This window comes from Pelodiscus sinensis, chromosome 6 (genome assembly GCF_052426305.1).
Source record: "Pelodiscus sinensis isolate ZL-2025 chromosome 6, ASM5242630v1, whole genome shotgun sequence".
In the NCBI taxonomy this organism is placed as follows: Eukaryota; Metazoa; Chordata; order Testudines; family Trionychidae; genus Pelodiscus; species Pelodiscus sinensis.
The window spans coordinates 131,795,761-131,815,132 of NC_143057.1; the positions used below are offsets into that span (position 1 = coordinate 131,795,761).

General features: G+C 73.2%; 1 protein-coding gene across 1 annotated transcript in view; it reads left to right on the plus strand.

Moving 5' to 3' along the window:
* TLN1 (talin 1) overlaps positions 1-19,372 on the plus strand; it is a 215,220-nt gene that overhangs the window by 88,811 nt on the left and 107,037 nt on the right. The window contains 14 exon segments of the mRNA XM_089779522.1: positions 1,196-1,362; positions 2,086-2,214; positions 3,364-3,477; positions 6,917-7,030; positions 12,192-12,278; positions 12,280-12,325; positions 12,437-12,467; positions 12,469-12,521; positions 12,524-12,552; positions 14,057-14,141; positions 14,144-14,155; positions 17,291-17,354; positions 17,356-17,497; positions 18,701-18,820. Coding sequence (XP_089635648.1) covers positions 1,196-1,362; positions 2,086-2,214; positions 3,364-3,477; positions 6,917-7,030; positions 12,192-12,278; positions 12,280-12,325; positions 12,437-12,467; positions 12,469-12,521; positions 12,524-12,552; positions 14,057-14,141; positions 14,144-14,155; positions 17,291-17,354; positions 17,356-17,497; positions 18,701-18,820 — 1,193 coding nt within the window.

Genomic DNA, 19,372 nt, shown 5'->3' on the forward strand with positions numbered 1-19,372 from the left:
GGATACGAGGGGGCGATTGATCCTGCCCCGGCCCCTGCGGGGATACGAGGGGGCGATTGATCCTGCCCCGGTCCCTGCGGGGATACGAGGGGGCGATTGATCCTGCCCCGGTCCCTGCGGGGATACGAGGGGGCGATTGATCCTGCTCCGGTCCCTGCGGGGATACGAGGGGGCGATTGATCCTGCCCCGGTCCCCGCGGGGATACGAGGGGGCGATTGATCCTGCCCCGGTCCCTGCGGGGATACGAGGGGGCGATTGATCCTGCCCCGGTCCCCGCGGGGATACGAGGGGGCGATTGATCCTGCCCCGGTCCCCGCGGGGATACGAGGGGGCGATTGATCCTGCCCCGGTCCCCGCGGGGATACGAGGGGGCGATTGATCCTGCCCCGGTCCCCGCGGGGATACGAGGGGGCGATTGATCCTGCCCCGGTCCCCGCGGGGATACGAGGGGGCGATTGATCCTGCCCCGGTCCCTGCGGGGATACGAGGGGGCGATTGATCCTGCCCCGGTCCCTGCGGGGATACGAGGGGGCGATTGATCCTGCCCCGGTCCCTGCGGGGATACGAGGGGGCGATTGATCCTGCCCCGGTCCCTGCGGGGATACGAGGGGGCGATTGATCCTGCCCCGGTCTCTGCGGGGATACGAGGGGGCGATTGATCCTGCCCCGGTCCCCGCGGGGATACGAGGGGGCGATTGATCCTGCCCCGGTCCCCGCGGGGATACGAGGGGGCGATTGATCCTGCCCCGGTCCCCGCGGGGATACGAGGGGGCGATTGATCCTGCCCCGGTCCCTGCGGGGATACGAGGGGGCGATTGATCCTGCCCCGGTCCCTGCGGGGATACGAGGGGGCGATTGATCCTGCCCCGGTCCCTGCGGGGATACGAGGGGGCGATTGATCCTGCCCCGGTCCCCGCGGGGATACGAGGGGGCGATTGATCCTGCCCCGGTCCCCGCGGGGATACGAGGGGGCGATTGATCCTGCCCCGGTCCCTGCGGGGATACGAGGGGGCGATTGATCCTGCCCCGGTCCCTGCGGGGATACGAGGGGGCGATTGATCCTGCCCCGGTCCCTGCGGGGATACGAGGGGGCGATTGATCCTGCCCCGGTCCCTGGCCATGGGGGGGCAGTGACTGTGCCCGCCTCGGGTGGGGAGCCCGGCTCGCTGACAGCGGCTCTCCCTTGCGGCCCAGGGGAAATGGTGCGCCAGGCTCGCATCCTGGCCCAGGCAACCTCGGAGCTTGTCAACGCCATCAAAGCGGATGCGGAGGGGGAGCCGGACCTGGAGAACTCGCGCAAGCTGCTGAGTGCGGCCAAGATGCTGGCGGACGCCACTGCCAGGATGGTGGAGGCGGCGAAGGTCAGGGCGGGGCTGGGGCGGGAGGGTCCTTGGAAGGCCCCGTGCGGCTCTGGCGGGTGCAGGGTGGAGCGTGCCAGGTGCCGTGGGAGCAGGGCTGGGGCTGGCAGGCTGAGTGTCCACGGGCCGGGCAGCGGGGTCTGCGGGGAGGGTGGTGGGGCTGGAGGGGTCTGGGGTTGGGGGGGTGCGGCGCAGCGCAGGTGGGGCCCACGGGGAGGGTGGGGGGGCTGGGAGGGGTCTGGGGGCTGGGGGGGTGCGGCGCAGCGCAGGCGGGGCCCACGGGGAGGGTGGTGGGGCTGGAGGGGTCTGGGGGGCTGGGGGGGTGCGGCGCAGCGCAGGCGGGGCCCACGGGGAGGGTGGTGGGGCTGGAGGGGCCTGGGGGGCTGGGCGGGCGGCGGGGGGGGAGTGCAGCGCAGCGCAGGCGGGGCCCACGGGGAGGGCGGCAGGGCAGGGAGGGGAGAGCCACACGAGTCTGCCAGGCACAGAGCATTGGTCCCTGCCTCCCAGCAGGCCTGTTGACTCTGAACCCTACAGACGGCTGCAAAGAACATGCTGTTATTCTTTCACTACCGACCTTGTGCTCCTCAGGGCTCGCGCAGCAGCGCCGCTCTAGGGCTGCGGTGAGCCGAGCGGGGGACCCTGGTGCCAAGGGGGAGCTACAGCGGCTGTTGTCAGGGCAGGGGGCACGGGAGGCGCCTGGCTGAATTCCTTTTTCTCTCTGCCCAGGGGGCTGCAGCCCACCCAGACAGCGAGGAGCAGCAGCAGCGGCTCCGGGAGGCGGCCGAGGGGCTCCGCATGGCCACCAACGCCGCGGCGCAGAACGCCATCAAGAAGAAGCTGGTGCACAAGTTGGAGGTGAGGGGCCGGGCCGGGGCAGGCAGCGAGCTGCCAGGAGCGGGGCTCTGGGAGGAAGGGTCGAGAGCCGCCGAAGGCTGGGCCCAGGGGAGCCGGCGTCTGGAGCCCTCGGCCTTCCCCTTCTGCCGAATGGCGAAAGCTCTCGACACCCCGCAGACCCCTCCGCCGCCTGCCGCGCCCGCGGGCTGTGCTCATAGGCCGCTCTGCTGTGCCGGCGTCTTGCCCCCCGGGCCCATCCCGCTCTGTGCCCCAGGGGCTGTGCTCATAGGCCGCTCTGCTGTGCCGGCGTCTTGCCCCCCGGGCCCATCCCGCTCTGTGCCCCAGGGGCTGTGCTCATAGGCCGCTCTGCTGTGCCGGCGTCTTGCCCCCCGGGCCCATCCCGCTCTGTGCCCCAGGGGCTGTGCTCATAGGCCGCTCTGCTGTGCCGGCGTCTTGCCCCCCGGGCCCATCCCGCTCTGTGCCCCAGGAGCTGTGCTCATAGGCCGCTCTGCTGTGCCGGCGTCTTGCCCCCCGGGCCCATCCCGCTCTGTGCCCCAGGGGCTGTGCTCATAGGCCGCTCTGCTGTGCCGGCGTCTTGCCCCCCGGGCCCATCCCGCTCTGTGCCCCAGGGGCTGTGTTCATAGGCCGCTCTGCTGTGCCGGCGTCTTGCCCCCCGGGGCCATCCCGCTCTGTGCCCCAGGGGCTGTGCTCATAGGCCGCTCTGCTGTGCCGGCGTCTTGTCCCCCGGGCCCATCCCGCTCTGTGCCCCAGGGGCTGTGCTCATAGGCCGCTCTGCTGTGCCGGCGTCTTGCCCCCCGGGGCCATCCCGCTCTGTGCCCCAGGAGCTGTGCTCATAGGCCGCTCTGCTGTGCCGGCGTCTTGCCCCCCGGGGCCATCCCGCTCTGTGCCCCAGGGGCTGTGCTCATAGGCCGCTCTGCTGTGCCGGCGTCTTGCCCCCCGGGGCCATCCCGCTCTGTGCCCCAGGGGCTGTGCTCATAGGCCGCTCTGCTGTGCCGGCGTCTTGCCCCCCGGGGCCATCCCGCTCTGTGCCCCAGGGGCTGTGGAGCAGCGGCCGGAGGGAGCCCTGGGCCGGGCTTTCTGGGGGGCTGCCCCCTTCCCCGTGCCTGCGCGCCAGGCAGCTCTGGCTGAGTGGCAGCTTTCTCCCTGCAGCACGCAGCCAAGCAGGCCGCAGCCTCCGCCACGCAGACCATCGCGGCCGCCCAGCACGCCGCTGCCTCCAACAGGAACCCCGCCGCGCAGCAGCAGCTGGTACAGAGCTGCAAGGTAAGGAGCCGGTGCCCCGTCGCGGCCCTCAGCACCGGGGTCACCCCAGCCAGCCGCACACGCCACGCGCACCGCGTCCCGTGGAAAGCATTTCACTGCCCACTGTGGCAGGGGCCCGCCAGGCCTGGGGGCTGCTTGCGTGCCCCAGAGCAGCTTCTCCTGTAAAGGGGGAGTGGTCTCTGCTTTTGGAGCATCCTCTTCGGGGTGGGAGGGGCTTCTCTAGGTTTGGGGGCGGTACCCCTGCTCTCAGAATGGTCTCTCCCGGTCTGGCAGGGAGTGGGAACGACCCTGCTCTTGAAGTGCCCTCTCGCTAGTTGGGTTAAGCCCATCCTGAGAGGTTCTGCGTCCCGCCTTGACGCAGCCCTGGCCGGGATGGTGGAGTCGGGGCTGGTCCTGCATGGAGGAGATTGGACTCGATGGCACCTGAGGCTCTGCCAGCCCCGGAATTCTCTGACCAAAAAGTCACAATTCCGTAATCAGCAAAGACAACAACTTTGGTTGTTGGAAGCAACTAAAAATAATATCTGTTCCCCTATCCGTCCCTCCCTCCCTCCCTCCCTCTATCCATCCCTCTATCTGTCCATCTAATTTTTAGTTGCTGCCTTCCCTTGCCTCCTTAATCAGGATGACCTTTAATAATTAGAAGAAAGGGGAAGTAGATAGCAATCTGTGTAAATAAGTTGTAAACTGCACAACATTGATAAGGGAAGCTAAAGGCAGGGGGGAAATCTATGGCTGGCAGGGTTGACTATAAGAAAATTGCCTAGTGTATCAGAAGCAAAATAAAGGCTAGCAGTGGCCTAGGCCCATTACTCAATGGAGAGCGGTGCAGAAGAGGGAGATACATTAATAAACATTTCTGTTCTGTGTCTGGAAAGAAGCAGACCAATGAACTCAGCCCCTGTCATAACTAAGAGGGTGTTGGACAGTATCTGCTAGAGATGACCTTTTTGAAGGAGCTGATAGAGGAGAGATCTGAGCCTCTAGCTATCATCTTTGGAAAATCCTGGGAGACAGGAGAGATTCCAGAGGACTGGAAAAGGGTAAATCTAGGGCCCATCTATAAAAAGGGAAACAAGAACAACCCAGGAAACCACAGACCAGTCAGGTTAACTTCTGTGCCAGGGAAGATAATGGAGCAAGTAATTAAGGAAACCATCTGTAAACACTTGGAAAGTGGCCAGGTGATAGGGAACAGCCAGCATGGATTTGTAAAGAACAAACCAATCTGATAGCTTTCTTTGATAGGATAAGGAGCCTTGTGGCTAAGGGAGAAGCGGTGGATGTCATATACCTAGACTTTAGTAAGGCATTTGATACGGTCTCGCATGATATTCTTATTGATAAACTAGGCAAATATAACTTAGATGGGGTTACTATAAGGTGGGTGCATAACTGGCTGGATAACCGTACTGAGAGAGTCGTTATTAACGATTCACAATCCTGCTGGAAAGGCAGAACAAGTGGGGTACTGCAGGGGTCTGTTTTGGGACCCGTACTGTTCAATATCTTCATCAATGATTTAGATAATGGCATAGAGAGGACGCTTATTAAGTTTGCAGATGATACCAACCTGGGAGGGGTTGCGACTGCTCTGGAGGATGGGTCATAATTCAAAATGATCTGAACAAATTGGAGAAATGGTCTGAGATAAATAGGATGAAGTTTAATAAAGACAAATGCAAAGTGCTCCACTTAGGAAGGAACAATCAGTTTCACACACACACAGAATGGGAAGCGACTGTCTGGGAAGGGGTACGGCAGAAAGGGATCTAGGAGTCATAGAGGGACCACAAGCTAAATATGAGTCAGCAATGTGATGCTGTTGCAAAAAAGCAAACACAGATTCTGGGAGGCATTAACAGGAGTGTTGTGAGCAAGATACGAGAAGTCATTCTTCCGCTCTACTCTGCGCTGGTTAGGCCTCAGTTGGAGTACTGTGTCCGGTTCTGGGCACCGCATTTCAAGAAAGATGTGGAGAAATTGGAGAGGGTCCAGAGAAGAGCAACGGGAATGATGAAAGGTCTAGAGAACATGACGTATGAGGGAAGGCTGAAGGAACTGGGTTTGTTTAGTTTAGAAAAAGAGAAGATTGAGGGGGAACATGATAGCCGTTTTCAGGTATCTAAAAGGGTGTCACATGGAGGGAGAAAACTTATTCATCTTGGCCTCTGAGGATAGGACAAGAAGCAATGGGCTTAAACTGCAGCAAGGGAGGTTTAGGTTGGACACAAAGAAAAAGTTCCTGCCTGTCAGGGTGGAATAAATTGCCCAGGGAGGTTGGGGAATCCCCGTCTCTGGGGATACTGAAAGAGCAGGTTAGATAAATGTCTCTCAGCGATGGTCTAGACAGTATTTGGTCCTGCCATGGGGCAGGGGACTGGACTCGATGACTCTCGGGGTCCCTTCCAGTCCTAGTGTTCTAGGATTCTATGACCTCAGCGGGCTCAGACCCCTGCGCACAAGCACCCTGTCAGAGTTGGCCGAGGAGATCTCTGGCCTGCTGCTGATTGTGGCACACCTCAGAGTTCCCCGCGGGGCGACTCTGGTAACTGGGCTGCTTTGCTGGACTCAGTCCTGGGCCGTGTGGCAGGGGAGGGACCGGGATTCAACTGGCAAGGAGTGGAACGCCAGCCGCTCGGCTCTGGCTGCCAGGCCTGGTCACAGACCCGCTGTCACTGGCTGGTGGCTACGAGGTACCTGGGGTAACACGCTCAGGCTGCCCGGTCTGACCCTGCAGCAAGCGGCTTTGTGAGGCGGCGTAGCCCTGTGCAGGGGCCGGGTGACCCGGGGGAACAGAGGCGGCGGAGGCGGACGGGCCCAGGGTCTCACTGCTCTGGCAGGCCCTGGAAGATCGCCGGGGTGGATTTTGAGCGTCCGCTCACTCCATACGCTGCAGCAGGCTGGGGAGGCGACCTCGGGCTCCCGGGGCCAGTTCTGGTCTCTGTTACGGAAGGACGTTGAAAAACTGGAGCAAGTGCAGCTGAAGCCACAGAGGAGCCCAGGGCTGGAGAAACGCCTGCGAGTGAGACGCAAGGAGGCGACTGGCTGGGCGCGCGGCGCGGCGCAGGGAGCAGCGGCTCCGCAGAGGTGGCAGAAGAACCGCGGGCGGCCGCTGAAGCCAGACCCCTCGCGATTCGTGGGCAGCGCTGGATCCTCTCCTGTGCCGTTGGCCAGACGCCGGCCCGGCGGGAGCTGTCAGCCACATACGAGCCCTGGGCTCCGTGCGGGGGGGCGGGACGAGAGCCGAGGGTCTGTGTTGTGCAGAGGCCACGGGAGGGGATGGGACAGCCCATCCCAGCTCTGCGCCCACTCGTAGCCTGTCCGGCGCCGATTCCAGCCCAGGCCCGGCGTAGGGAGCCCCCCGCCGGTGGGGTTCCATCCCCCCTCGCCCTGCCCACGGGGCTCCCCACGGACACATCCTTCTGTCTGTCTGCAGGGGGTGGCTGACCAGATCCCCATGCTGGTCCAGGGTGTGCGGGGAAGCCAGTCGCAGCCCGAGAGTCCCAGCACGCAGCTTGCGCTCATCGCAGCCAGCCAGAACTTCCTGCAGGTACCGGCCGGGGTCCTGCGCGCCCGACGCGTCCTCCCCCTCTTCCCCCTCCCCTGGGCGCCGTCGCCCCGCCGGCTCCCGCTGCGCCCGACGCGTCCTCCCCCTCCTCTTCCCCGGGCGCCGCCGCCCCGCCGGCTCCCGCTGCGCCCGACGCGTCCTCTCCCTCCTCTTCCCCCTCCCCTGGGCGGCGTCGCCCCGCCGGCTCCCGCTGCGCCCGACGCGTCCTCCCCCCTCCTCTTCCCCCTCCCTGGGCGTCCCCCCCGCCGGGCCCCGCTGCGCCCGACGTGTCCTCCCCTCCTCTTCCCCCTGCCCTGGGCGCCGTCGCCCCGCCGGCTCCCGCCGCGCCCGACGCATCCTCCCCCCCTCTTCCCCCTCCCCTGGGCGCCGTCGCCCCGCTGGCCCCTGCCGCGCGCCCGACGCGTCCTCCCCCTCCTCTTCCCCCTCCCCTGGGCGCCGTCGCCCCGCCGGCTCCCGCTGCGCCCGACGCGTCCTCCCCCTCCCTCTTCCCTCCCCTGGGCGTCCTCCCCCCGCCGGCTCCCGCTGCGCCCGACGCGTCCTCCCCCTCCTCTTCCCCCTCCCCTGGGCGTCCCCCCCCCCGGCCCGCTGCGCCCGACGCGTCCTCCCCCTCTTCTCCCTCCCCTCCCCGGGCGCCCCGCGCGCCCCGGCCCGGCTCCCGCTGCGCGCCCGACGCGTCCTCCCCCTCCTCTTCCCCCTCCCCTGGGCGCCGTCGCCCCGCCGGCCCCGCTGCGCCCGACGCGTCCTCCCCCTCCTCTTCCCCCTCCCCTGGGCGCCGTCGCCCCGCCGGCTCCCGCTGCGCCCTTGCGTCCTCCTCCTCCTCTTCCCCCTCCCCTGGGCGTCCTCCCCCCGCCGGCTCCTGCTGCGCCCGACGCGTCCTCCCCCTCCTCTTCCCCCCCCCCCCGCCGTCCTCCCCCCGCCGGCTCCCGCCCGGCGTCCTCCCCCTCCTCCTCCTCCCCCTCCCGCCGGGGCTGCCCTCCTTCCCCCTGCCCCGCCGGCTCCGCCGCGGCCGGACCGTCCTCCCCTCCCCTCTCTGCCCTGGGCGCCCTCCTCCCACCGGCTCCCGCCGCGCCCGGCACATCCTGCGCCTCCCCCCTCCCCTTGGCGCCCTTCCCTGCCGGCTCCCGCCGTGCCCGGCACATCCCGCGCCTCCCTCCCCTTGGCGCCCTTCCCCGCCAGCTCCCGCCGCGGCCGGCACATCCCACGCCTCCCCCCGCCCTGGGGCCCCTCCTCCCGCCGGCCCCGGCGCCCGGCCTGCGCCTCCCCCCGCCCTGGGGCGCCCCTCCCCCCGCCGGCTTCCCCGACGCGTCCCCCCCTCCTCTTCCCCCTCCCCTGGGCGCCGTCGCCCGCCCGGCCCGGGCGGCCCGACGCGTCCTCCCCCTCCTCTTCCCCTGCCCTGCGCCCTCCTCCCGCCGGCTCCCGCTGCGCCCGACGCGTCCTCCCCCTCCTCTTCCCCCTCCCCTGGGCGCCGTCGCCCCGCCGGCTCCCGCTGCGCCCGACGCGTCCTCCCCCTCCTCTTCCCCCTCCCCTGGGCGCCGTCGCCCCGCCGGCTCCCGCCGGCGCCCGACGCGTCCTCCCCCCCCTCTTCCCCCTCCCCTGGGCGCCCCTCCTCCGCCGGCTCCCGACGCGCACGCACATCCCGCACCTCCCCCTGCGCCCGGCACATCCCGCGCCTCCCCCGCACTGGGCGCCCTCCCCCCGCCGGCTCCCGCCGCGCCCGGCACATCCCGCGCCTCCCCCCCCCCGGGCGCCTCCTCCCGCCGGCTCCCGCCGCGCCCGGCACATCCCGCACCTCCCCCCGCCCTGGGCGCCCACCTCCCGCCGGCCCCGCTGCTCCCGGCACATCCCGCACCTCCCCCCGCCCTGGGCGCCCCCCCCCCGCCGGCTCCTGCCGCGCCGGCCTCCCGGCTCCCTCCGCCCGGGGCGCCCCTCCCCCCGCCGGCCCGCCGCGCCCGGCACATCCCGCGCCCCCCCGCCCTGGGCGCCCTCCTCCCGCCCGGCTCCCGGCGCCCGGCACATCCCCCCTCCCCCCCGCCGGACGCCCTCCCCCACCGGGCTCCCGCCGCGCCCGCTGCGTCCTCCCCCTCCTCTTCCCCCTGCCCTGGGCGCCCTCCCCCCGCCGGCCCCGCCACGCCCGGCACATCCCACGCTCCCCTGCCCTGGGCGCCCCTCCTCCCACCGGCTCCCGCCGCGCCCGGCACATCCTGCGCCTCCCTCCCCTTGGCGCCCTTCCCTGCCGGCTCCCGCCGTGCCCGGCACATCCCGCGCCTCCCCCTCCCCTTGGCGCCCTTCCCCGCCAGCTCCCGCCGCGGCCGGCACATCCCACGCCTCCCCCCGCCCTGGGCGCCCCTCCTCCCGCCGGCCCCGCGCCCCGGCACATCCCGCGCCTCCCCCCCCTGGCGCCCTCCCCCCCCGCCGGCTCCCGCCACGCCCGGCACATCCCGCGCCTCCCCCCCCCCAGGGGCCCCGCCCCGCCGCCCCGGCCACGCCCGGCACATCCCACGCCTCCCCCTGCCCTGGGCGCCCTCCTCCCACCGGCTCCTGCTGCGCCCGGCACATCCTGCGCCTCCCCCTCCCCTTGGCGCCCTTCCCTGCCGGCTCCCGCCGTGCCCGGCACATCCCGCGCCTCCCCCTCCCCTTGGCGCCCTTCCCCGCCAGCTCCCGCCGCGCCCGGCACATCCCGCACCTCCCCTCTCCTTGGCGCCCTCCCCCCGCCGGCTCCCGCCGTCAGAGACCCCCACGCCTCCCCCTGCCCTGGGCGCCCTCCCACCGGCGCCCGGCCGCGCCCGGCATCCCGCGCCTCCCCCTCCCCTTGGCGCCCTCCCCCCGCCGGCTCCGCTGCCCGGCACATCCTGCGCCTCCCCCTGCCCCTGTGCCCTTCCCGCCAGTTTCGCCGCGCCTGGCAGTCCCGGCCCCCCCTCCCCTTGGCGCCCTTCCCCGCCAGCTCCCGCCGGCAGCCCGCGTCTCCCCCTCCCCGCCAGGCGCCCTTCCCTGCCAGCTCCCGCTGCCCGGCACATCCGCGTCTCCCCCTCCCCTTGGCGCCCTCCTGCCAGCTCCCGCCGCGCCCGGCACATCTCTCCCCTCCCCTTCCCCTTCCCTGCCAGCTCCCGCCGCGCCCGGCACATCCCGCTCCCCCTCCCCTTGGCGCCCTCCCCCGGCCGGCCCGCCACGCCCGGCACATCCCACGCCTCCCCCTGCCCGGGGCGGCCTCCCCCCGGCTCCCGCTGCGCCCGGCACATCCTGCGCCTCCCCCCCTTGGCGCCCTTCCCTGCCCGGCTCCCGCCGTGCCCGGCACATCCCGCGCCTCCCTCCCCGGGCGCCCTTCCCCGCCAGCTCCCGCCGCGCCCGGCACATCCCGCGCCTCCTCCCGGCGCCCTTCCCCGCCCGCCCGCCGCGCCTGGCACATCCTGCGCCTCCCCCGCCCTGCGCCCTCCTCCCGCCGGCCCCGCCGCGCACATCCCAGCCCCCCGCCCTGCGCCCTCCTCCCGCCGCTCCCGCCGCGCCCCGCACATCCCGCGCCTCCCCCCTCCCCTTGGCGCCCTTCCCTGCCAGCTCCCGCCGCGCCCGGCATCCCACGCTCCCCTGCCCCGGGCGCCCGCACCGCTCCGCCGCGCCCGGCACATCCTGCGCCTCCCCCTCCCCCTTGGCGCCCTTCCCTGCCGGCTCCCGCCGCGCCCGGCACATCCCGCCTCCCCTCCCCTGGCGCCCTCCCCCGCCCGGCTCCCGCCGCGCCCGGCACATCCTGCGCCTCCCCCTGCCCTGGGCGCCCCGCCAGCTCCCGCCGCGCCTGGCACATCCGCGCCTCCCCCTCCCCTTGGCGCCCTTCCCCGCCAGCTCCCGCCGCGCCCGGCACATCCCGCACCTCCCTCCCGCCTCCCCCGCCGGCTCCCGCCGTGCCCGGCACATCCCGCGCCTCCCCTCCCCTTGGTGCCCCTCCCCTGCCAGCCCCGCTGCGCCCGCGCACCCGCGCCTCCCCCTCCCCTTGGCGCCCTTCCCCGCCAGCCCCGCCGCGCCCGCCATCCCCCGCCTCCCCCTCCCCGGGCGCCCTTCCCCGCCAGCTCCCGCCGCGCCCGGCACATCCCTCCCCCCTCCCCTTGGCGCCCTTCCCTGCCAGCTCCGCCCGCGCCCGGGGGCACGCCCCCCCTCCCTTAGGCGCCCTTCCCCGCCAGCTCCCGCCGCGCCTGGCACATCCCGCCTCCCCTCCCGCGCCCCGCCCCGCCAGCTCCCGCCGCGCCCGGCACATCCCACGCCTCCCTCCCCTTGGCGCCCTTCCCCGCCAGCTCCCACCGCGCCCGGCACATCCCGTGCCTCCCCCTGCCCTGCCCCGCCGGCTCCCGCCGCGCCCGGCACATCCTGCACCTCCCCCTGCCCTGGGCGCCCTTCCCCGCCAGCTCCCGCCGCGCCCGGCACATCCCGCGCCTCCCCCTCCCCGCTTGGCCCCGCCCCGCCAGCTCCCGCCGCGCCCGGCATCCCGCGCCCCCCCCCCCTTGGCGCCTCTTCCCCGCCAGCCCCGCGCGCCTGGCACATCCCGCGCCTCCCCTTGGAGCCCTCTCCCCGCCAGCTTCGCCGCCGCGCCCGGCATCCCGCGCTCCCCTCCCCTTGGCGCCCCGCGCGCCCGCCGCGCCCGCACATCCCGCGCCCCCAGCCCTGGGCGCCTCTTCCCGTCAGCTCTCGCCGCCCCCAGCACATCCCACCCCTGCCCCGCGCCCTTCCCCGCCAGCTCCCCGCGCCCGCACACGCCCCGCGCTCCTCCTTGGCGCCCCTTCTCCGCCAGCCCCCGCCGCCGCCCGGCACATCCGCGCCTCCCTCCCCGCGCTTCCCCGCGGCGCGCAGCCCCCGCCGCGCCTGGCACATCTCGCTGCCCCCCTCCTTGGCGCCCTTCCCCGCCAGCCTCCGCCGCGCCCGGCACATCCCGCGCCTCCCCCTCCCCTTGGCGCCCCTTCCCGCCAGCTCCCGCTGCGCCTGGCACATCCTGTGCCTCCCCCTCCTCTGGGGCACCGCGTCGCTTCGCCTGGGTCCCACCGTGGCGCTGTCTGCTCAGCACATGGGATTCCCCTCCCTGCCTGCCCCTCTCGAGCCCCAGGCCCGGCAGGGTTGGGGCAGGCTCGCCCGCCCCTGCCCCGCGGGCTTTGCCTTCCACCTGCAGCCAGGAAGATGGCATGTAGCCAGTGCCACCGTCCCCACCCTCACAGACCAGGCCTCTGCCATGCAGCTCAGCCAGTGCGCAAACTTGGGCTGCAGCCCTCGCCGAGCTCCGCACAGCTGCCCAGAAGGTAAGCGGCTCCCTGGCCTGCTCCGCCTGCGGGCACTGGCCGACACAGGCAGCGCCTGGAGCAGGGCCTGCTGCCCCGTTTGCGCCACTCCTCTCTCTCTGCGGCAGGCCCAGCAGAGGGGTCTGTGGGCCCCTAGAGATCGACTCGGCGTCGTCTGCAGAGCTTGGAGCGAGACCTGCAGGGAGCCAAGGCGGCTGCGTGAGACTGCAGCCTAAGCCCCTGCCAGGGGAGACGGTGAGGGCCCAGGAGGGAGGCGGGTGGCCGGCAGCGACAGGACGGAGGGGCCTGTGTGAAGGGGCCGGGAGAGGTGCTAAACGGGGTCACGGGCAATTGGGGGGAGGAAGAGGGGAGACACGTGGGAGAAAGGAATGCGGATGCCTGGGGGTGGTGGTGGGGTGAGCAGAAGGGGTCAGGGGCCTGGGGAGGGGTGAGCCAGGGTGGAACAGGCTGAGGGCAGAGCAGGCGGGGGGCCGGGGCGGGGTGAGCCGAGGGCAGAGTGTGCCAGAAGGGGAGCTGAGGGCGGAGCGGTGAGGGGCCGGGGCCAGGTGAGCCGAGAAGAGCGTGGTGGGGGGCCAGGGCGAAGACGCGAGGGCAGAGTGCCAGGCGGGGTGAGCTGAGGGCGGAGCGGGTGGGGGGCCGGGGCGGGTGAGCCAGGGCGGAGCGGGGGGCCGGGCGGGGTGAGCCGAGGGCGGAGCGGTGGGGGGCCGGGGCGGGGTGAGCCGAGGGCGGAGCGGGTGGGGGCCGGGGCGGGGTGAGCCGGAGGGCGGAGCGGTGGGGGGCCAGGGCGGGGCAGGAGCCGAGGGCAAGGTGCTGGTGCGGGGTGAGCCAAGGGCGGAGCGGGTGGGGGCCGTGGGCTGGGTGAGCCGAGGGCAGGGTGCTGGGGTGGGGCGTGCAGGGGGCCGGGGCTGGGTGAGCCGAGGGCAGGGTGCTGGGGTGGGGCGGGCAGGGGGCCGGGGGCTGGGTGAGCTGAGGGCAGGTGCTGGGGGTGGGGCGGGCAGGGGGCCGAAATAGTGAGCCGAGGGCAGGGGGCGCGGGCGCGGGGGTGGAGCCGAGGCTGGGCGGCGGGCGGGCGGGGCCGGGGTGAGGTGAGCTGAGGGTGGGGCGGGCGGGGGGGCCGGGGCGTGGTGAGCCGAGGGCAGGGTGCTGGGGGTGAGGCGGGGGGCGGGCAGGGGCTGGGCGGGTGAGCCGGAGGCGGGGCGGGCGGGGCGAGCCGAGGGGGCGAGCCGGGTGGGCGGGGCGGGGCAGGCGGGACGGGGACAGGGGCCGGGCGGGGTGAGCCGAGGGCAGGGTGCTGGGGTGTGGGGCGGGCGGGGCGGGGGCGAGCCGAGGGGTGGCGGGAAGCAGGCCGAGGGCAGGGTGCTGGGGTGGGGGCGGGCGGGGCGGGGCGAGCCGAGGGCGGAGCAGGCGGGGGCCGGGACGGGTGAGCCGAGGGCAGGGTGCTGGGGTGGGTGGGGTGGGGCGGGAAGGGAAGGGGTGAGCCGCAGTGGGGAGCAGGCGGGCCGGACGAAGGAGCCATACATGGCAGCGTGGGGGCCGGGGCTGGGTGAGCCGAGGGCAGGGTGCTGGGGCTCGGGCAGAAGGCCGGGTGGGGGTGAGCCGAGGGTGGGCGGGGCGGGCAGGGGGCCGGGCGGGGGAGTCAGGGCGGGGGCGGGCCGGGCGGCTGAGCCGAGGGCGGGGGGGCGGGGGCCGGGCGGGGGACTGCGGGGCCGGGCGCTGAGCCCTGCCTGGTCGCCCTCAGATGGAGAAGTGCGCCCAGGAGCTGGGGAACAGCACGAAGGCCGTCAGCTCCGCCATCGCCCAGCTGCTGGGGGAGGTGGCTCAAGGCAGAACTACACAGGTAGCAGGGCAGAGCGGCGGGCAGGGGGCCGTGTCCAGGCCTCCCGCGAGGGGCTGTGTGTGTAGTGCTGGGGGAGCCGGGCAGCACAGGGTGGCAGTGGGAAGGTAACTGGAGGGGCGCTGGCCCCCGGGTCCGCACAAGGTAAAGGAGCTGTGCCCCTGAGGGGGTGCAAAGAGGGGCCGGCCCCATGACACAGATGGAAGGAAGCATTCCGCCTGGATCAGGAGGGAAAGAGCATGGCTCCGTGGCCCGGATGGAGGCCTGGCGGGTGAGAGCTGGGCCGGGTGGAGGGGCTGGGGGAAGGGAGCCAGGCTGGATGGAGGTGTCGGACAAGGGTGCCAGGCTGCGTGGCCAGTTGGGGGGAAGGGAGCCAAGCCGCGTGGAGGGGCTGGGGGAAGGGAACCAGGCCGCGTGACTGGGTAGAGGGGCTGTGGGAAGGGAACCAGGCCGCGTGGCCGGGCTGTGGGAAGGGAACCAGGCCGCGTGGCGGGGCTGTGGGAAGGGAACCAGGCCACGTGGCCGCGTGGAGGGGCTGTGGGAAGGGAACCAGGCCGCCGTGGCGGGGCTGGGGAAGGGAACCAGGCCGCGTGGCGGGGCTGGGGAAGGGAACCAGGCCGGGTGGAGGAGCTGGGGGAAGGGAACCAGGCCGCGTGGCGGGGCTGGGGGAGGGGAACCAGGCCGCGTGGCGGGGCTGGGGGAAGGGAATCAGGCCGCGTGGCGGGGCTGGGGAAGGGAACCAGGCCGGGTGGAGGGGCTGGGGGAAGGGAACCAGGCCGGGTGGAGGGGCTGTGGGAAGGGAACGTGGCCGCGTGGAGGGGCTGGGGGAAGGGAACCAGGCCGCATGGCTGGGGTGGGGCCTGGGGGAAGGGAACCAGGCCACGTGGCCGGGTGGAGGGGCTGGGGGAGGGAACCGGGCCGCGTGGCCGGCTGGGGGGGGAAGAGAGGGAACCGGGCCGCGTGGCCGGCTGGGGGGGGAAGCAGGGAAGGAGAACCGGGCCGTGTGGTCAGCTGGGGGGGAAGAGGGGGAAGGGAACCAGGCCGCGTGGCCGGCTGGGGGGGAAGAGGGGGCAGGGAACCGGGCCGTGTGGTCAGCTGGGGGGGAAGAGGGGGAAGGGAACCGGGCCGCGTGGCCGAGTGGAGGGGCTGTGGGAAGGGAACCAGGCCGGGGAGGGGCTGGGAAGGGAACTAGGCTGCGTGGCCGGGTGGAGGGGCTGGAGGAAGGGAACCAGGCCCCGTGGCCGGCTGGGGGGAAGAGGGGAAGGGAACCGGGCCGCGTGGCCGGCTGGGGGGTGAGGGGGAAGGGAACCGGGCCGCGTGGAGGGGCTGGGGGAAGGGAACCAGGCCGCGTGGAGGGGCTGGGGGAAGGGAACCAGGCTGCGTGGAGGGGCTGGGGGAAGGGAATCAGGCCGCGTGGAGGGGCTGGGGGAAGAGAACCAGGCCGCGTGGAGGGGCTGGGGGGAAGGGAACCAGGCCGCGTGGAGGGGCTGTGGGAAGGGAACCAGGCCGCGTGGAGGGGCTGGGGAAGGGAAGCAGGCCGCGTGGCCGAGTGTAGGGGGCTGTGGGAAGGGAACCAGGCCGCGTGGCGGGGCTGGGGGAAGGGAACCAGGCCGGGTGGAGGGGCTGGGGGAAGGGAACCAGGCCGCGTGGCGGGGCTGGGGGAAGGGAACCAGGCCGCGTGGCGGGGCTGGGGGAAGGGAACCAGGCCGGGTGGAGGGGCTGTGGGAAGGGAACCAGGCCGGGTGGAGGGGCTGGGGGAAGGGAACGTGGCCGCGTGGAGGGGGCTGGGGGAAGGAACCAGGCCGTGGCTGGGTGGGGGGAAGAGGGGAAGGGAACCGGGCCGCGTGGTCAGCTGGGGGGGAAGAGGGGGAAGGGAACCAGCCGCTGAACAAGCAGGGGGGAAAGGAGGAAGGGAACCGGGCCGTGTGACGGCTGGGGGGGGAGGGGGAAGGGAACCGGGCCGCGTGGCCGGCTGGGGGAAGAGGGGGAAGGGAACCGGGCCGTGTGGTCAGCTGGGGGAGAGGGGGAAGGGAACCGGGCCGCGTGGCCGGCTGGGGGGAAGAGGGGAAGGGAACCGGGCCGTGTGGCCGGCTGGGGGGAAGAGGGGGAAGGGAACCGGGCCGCGTGGCCGGCTGGGGGGGAAGAGGGAAAGGGAACCGGGCCGCGTGGCCGGCTGGGGGGGAAGAGGGGGAAGGGAACCGGGCCGCGTGGCCGGCTGGGGGGTTAAGAGGGGGAAGGGAACCAGGCCGCGTGGCTGGGTGGGGGGGGAAGAGGGGGAAGGGAACCGGGCCGCGTGGTCAGCTGGGGGGAAGAGGGGGAAGGGAACCAGGCCGCGTGGCCGGCTGGGGGGAAGGGGAGGGAAGGGAACCGGGCCGGTGGCCGGCTGGGGGGAAGGGGGGAAGGGAACCGGGCCGCGTGGCCGGCTGGGGGGGAGGAGGGGGGAACCGGGCCGTGTGGTCAGCTGGGGGGGGAAGAGGGGAAGGGAACCGGGCCGCGTGGCCGGCTGGGGGGGAAGAGGGGGAAGGGAACCGGGCCGCGTGGCCGGCTGGGGGGGGAAGAGGGGGAAGGGAACCGGGCCGGGGCCGGCTGGGGGGGAAGAGGGGAAGGGAACCGGGCCGCGTGGCCGGCTGGGGGGGAAGAGGGGCAGGGAACCGGGCCGCGTGGCCGGGCTGGGGGAAGAGGGGGAAGGGAACCGGGCCGCGTGGCCGGCTGGGGGTTAAGAGGGGGGGGGAAGGGAACCGGGCCGCGTGGTCGGCTGGGGGGAAGAGGGGAAGGGAACCGGGCCGCGTGGCCGGCTGGGGGGAAGAGGGGGGAAGGGAACCGGGCCGAGTGGCCGGCTGGGGGGAAGAGGGGGAAGGGGAACCGGGCGCGGCCGGCTGGGGGAAGAGGGGGAAGGGAACCGGGCCGAGTGGCCGGCTGGGGGGTTAAGAGGGGGAAGGTAACCGGGCCGTGTGGTCAGCTGGGGGGGAAGAGGGGAAGGGAACCGGGCCGCGTGGCCGGCTGGGGGGGGGAGCCGGCTCTGGCCCAACCATGGGAAGGCTTGGCCAGCTCTGGGCGGGGGCGGGGCCGAGCGTGCAGCACGGGGCTGTCCGCGTGGCTTTGGGTGCAGATGGGCTCAGGGGTTCGCGTCTCTCCCAGGGATCGCTGCCCGGGAGGTGGCCCAGGCCCTGCGCTCACTGAGCCAGGCTGCCCGCGGCGTGGCCAGGCACGGCCGACCCTCAGGTGCAGAACGCCCTGCTGGAGTGCGCCAGCGCCGTCATGGACAAGGCCGGCAACCTCATCGAGGAGGCTCGCAAGGCCGTGGGCAAGCCAGGCGACCCCGAGAGCCAGCAGCGCCTGGCCCAGGTGAGCCCCCCGAGAGCCAGCAGCGCCTGGCCCAGGTGAGCCCCCCGAGAGCCAGCAGCGCCTGGCCCAGGTGAGCCCCCCCGAGAGCAGCGCCTGGCCCAGGTGAGCCCCCCCCCGAGAGCCAGCAGCGCCTGGCCCAGGTGAGCCCCCCCCGAGAGCCGGCAGCGCCTGGCCCAGGTGAGCCCCCCCGAGAGCCGGCAGCGCCTGGCCCAGGTGAGGCAGCCCCCGAGAGCCGGCAGCGCCTGGCCCAGGTGAGCCCCCCCCGAGAGCCAGCAGCGCCTGGCCCAGGTGAGCCCCCCGAGAGCCGGCAGCGCCTGGCCCAGGTGAGCCCCCCCGAGCCTGCAGCGCCGGCCCAGGTGAGCCCCTCCCGAGAGCCGGCAGCGCCTGGCCCAGGTGAGCCCCCCCGAGAGCCGGCGCCCGGCCCAGGTGAGCCCCCCGAGAGCCAGCAGCGCCTGGCCCAGGTGAGCCGAGCCAGCAGCGCCTGGCCCAGGTGAGCCCCCCCCGAGCCAGCCGCCTGGCCCAGGTGAGCGCCCCCCCCCGAGAGCCGGCAGCGCCTGGCCCAGGTGAGCCCCCCCCCCCCCGAGAGCCAGCAGCGCCTGGCCCAGGTGACGCCCCGAGGAGCCGGCAGCGCCTGGCCCAGGTGAGCCCCCCCCCCCCCCGGAGCCGCAGCCAGGCCAGGTGAGCCCCCCCCCCGAGAGCCGGCAGCGCCTGGCCCAGGTGAGCCCCCCCGAGGCCAGCACCCTGGCACACAGGTGGGCCCCCGAGCCGGCAGCGCTGGCACAGGTGAGCCCCGAGCCGGCAGCACCCAGCCCAGGTGAGCCCCCGAGAGCCGGCAGCGCCTGGCCCAGGTGAGTGCCCCGAGAGCCGGCAGCGCCTGGCCCAGGTGAGGCCCCGAGAGCCGGCAGCGCCTGGCCCAGGATGGCCCCCCGAGACCCGGCAGCGCCTGGCCCAGGTGAGCGCCCCCGAGAGCCGGCAGCGCCTGGCCCAGGTGAGCGCCCCCGAGAGCCGGCAGCGCCTGGCCCAGGTGAGCCCCCCGAGAGCCGGCAGCGCCTGGCCCCGTGCGGCGCCCCCGAGAGCCGGCAGCGCCTGGGCCTGGGGCGATGGGTCCGCGGGAAGGAGCGTGCCCGCCCCTCGGCCCTGGGAAGGGGGACCGGGAGGAGCCGGCGCGGGCGCGATGACGCACCCGTCCCTGTCTCCCGGCAGGTGGCCAAGGCCGTGTCTCAGGCCCTGAACCGCTGTGTGAACTGCCTGCCGGGGCAGCGGGACGTGGACGCCGCCATTCGCACCGTGAGCGAGGCCAGCAAGAAGCTGCTGGCAGAGTCGGTGGGTCGCACTGGCGCCGCCCTGCGTCCTCCGGGCCCGGGTGGAGCGGATTCGCCCTGCAGCCCGGTCGGCTGGGCCCGCGGGGCCGGCTGCTGCCTTTGCCCCCGCGGCTCAGCCCAGGCGGCCGGGGACGTTCGCAGGCAGCACTGCGCCCCGGCGGCCGGCGGAGACCCGGGGCAGCCCGAGGCGCCCGCCCGCCTGAGGGGCAGCGCGGGGCAGAGGCAGGGGCAGCCCGAGGCGCTTCGCCCGCCTGAGGGGCAGCGCGGGGCAGAGGCAGGGGCAGCCGCCAGGCTCTTCGCCCGCCTGAGGGGCAGCGCGGGGCAGAGGCAGGGGCAGCCGCCAGGCTCTTCGCCCGCCTGAGGGGCAGCGGGGGGCAGAGGCAGCCGCCAGGCTCTTCGCCCGCCTGAGGGGCAGCGGGGGCGGGGGCAGGGGGCAGCCGCCAGGCTCTTCGCCCGCCTGAGGGGCAGCGTGGGGGCAGGGGCAGGCCCAGGCTCTTCGCCCGCCTGAGGGGCAGCGGGGGGCAGAGGCAGCCGCCAGGCTCTTCGGCCGCCT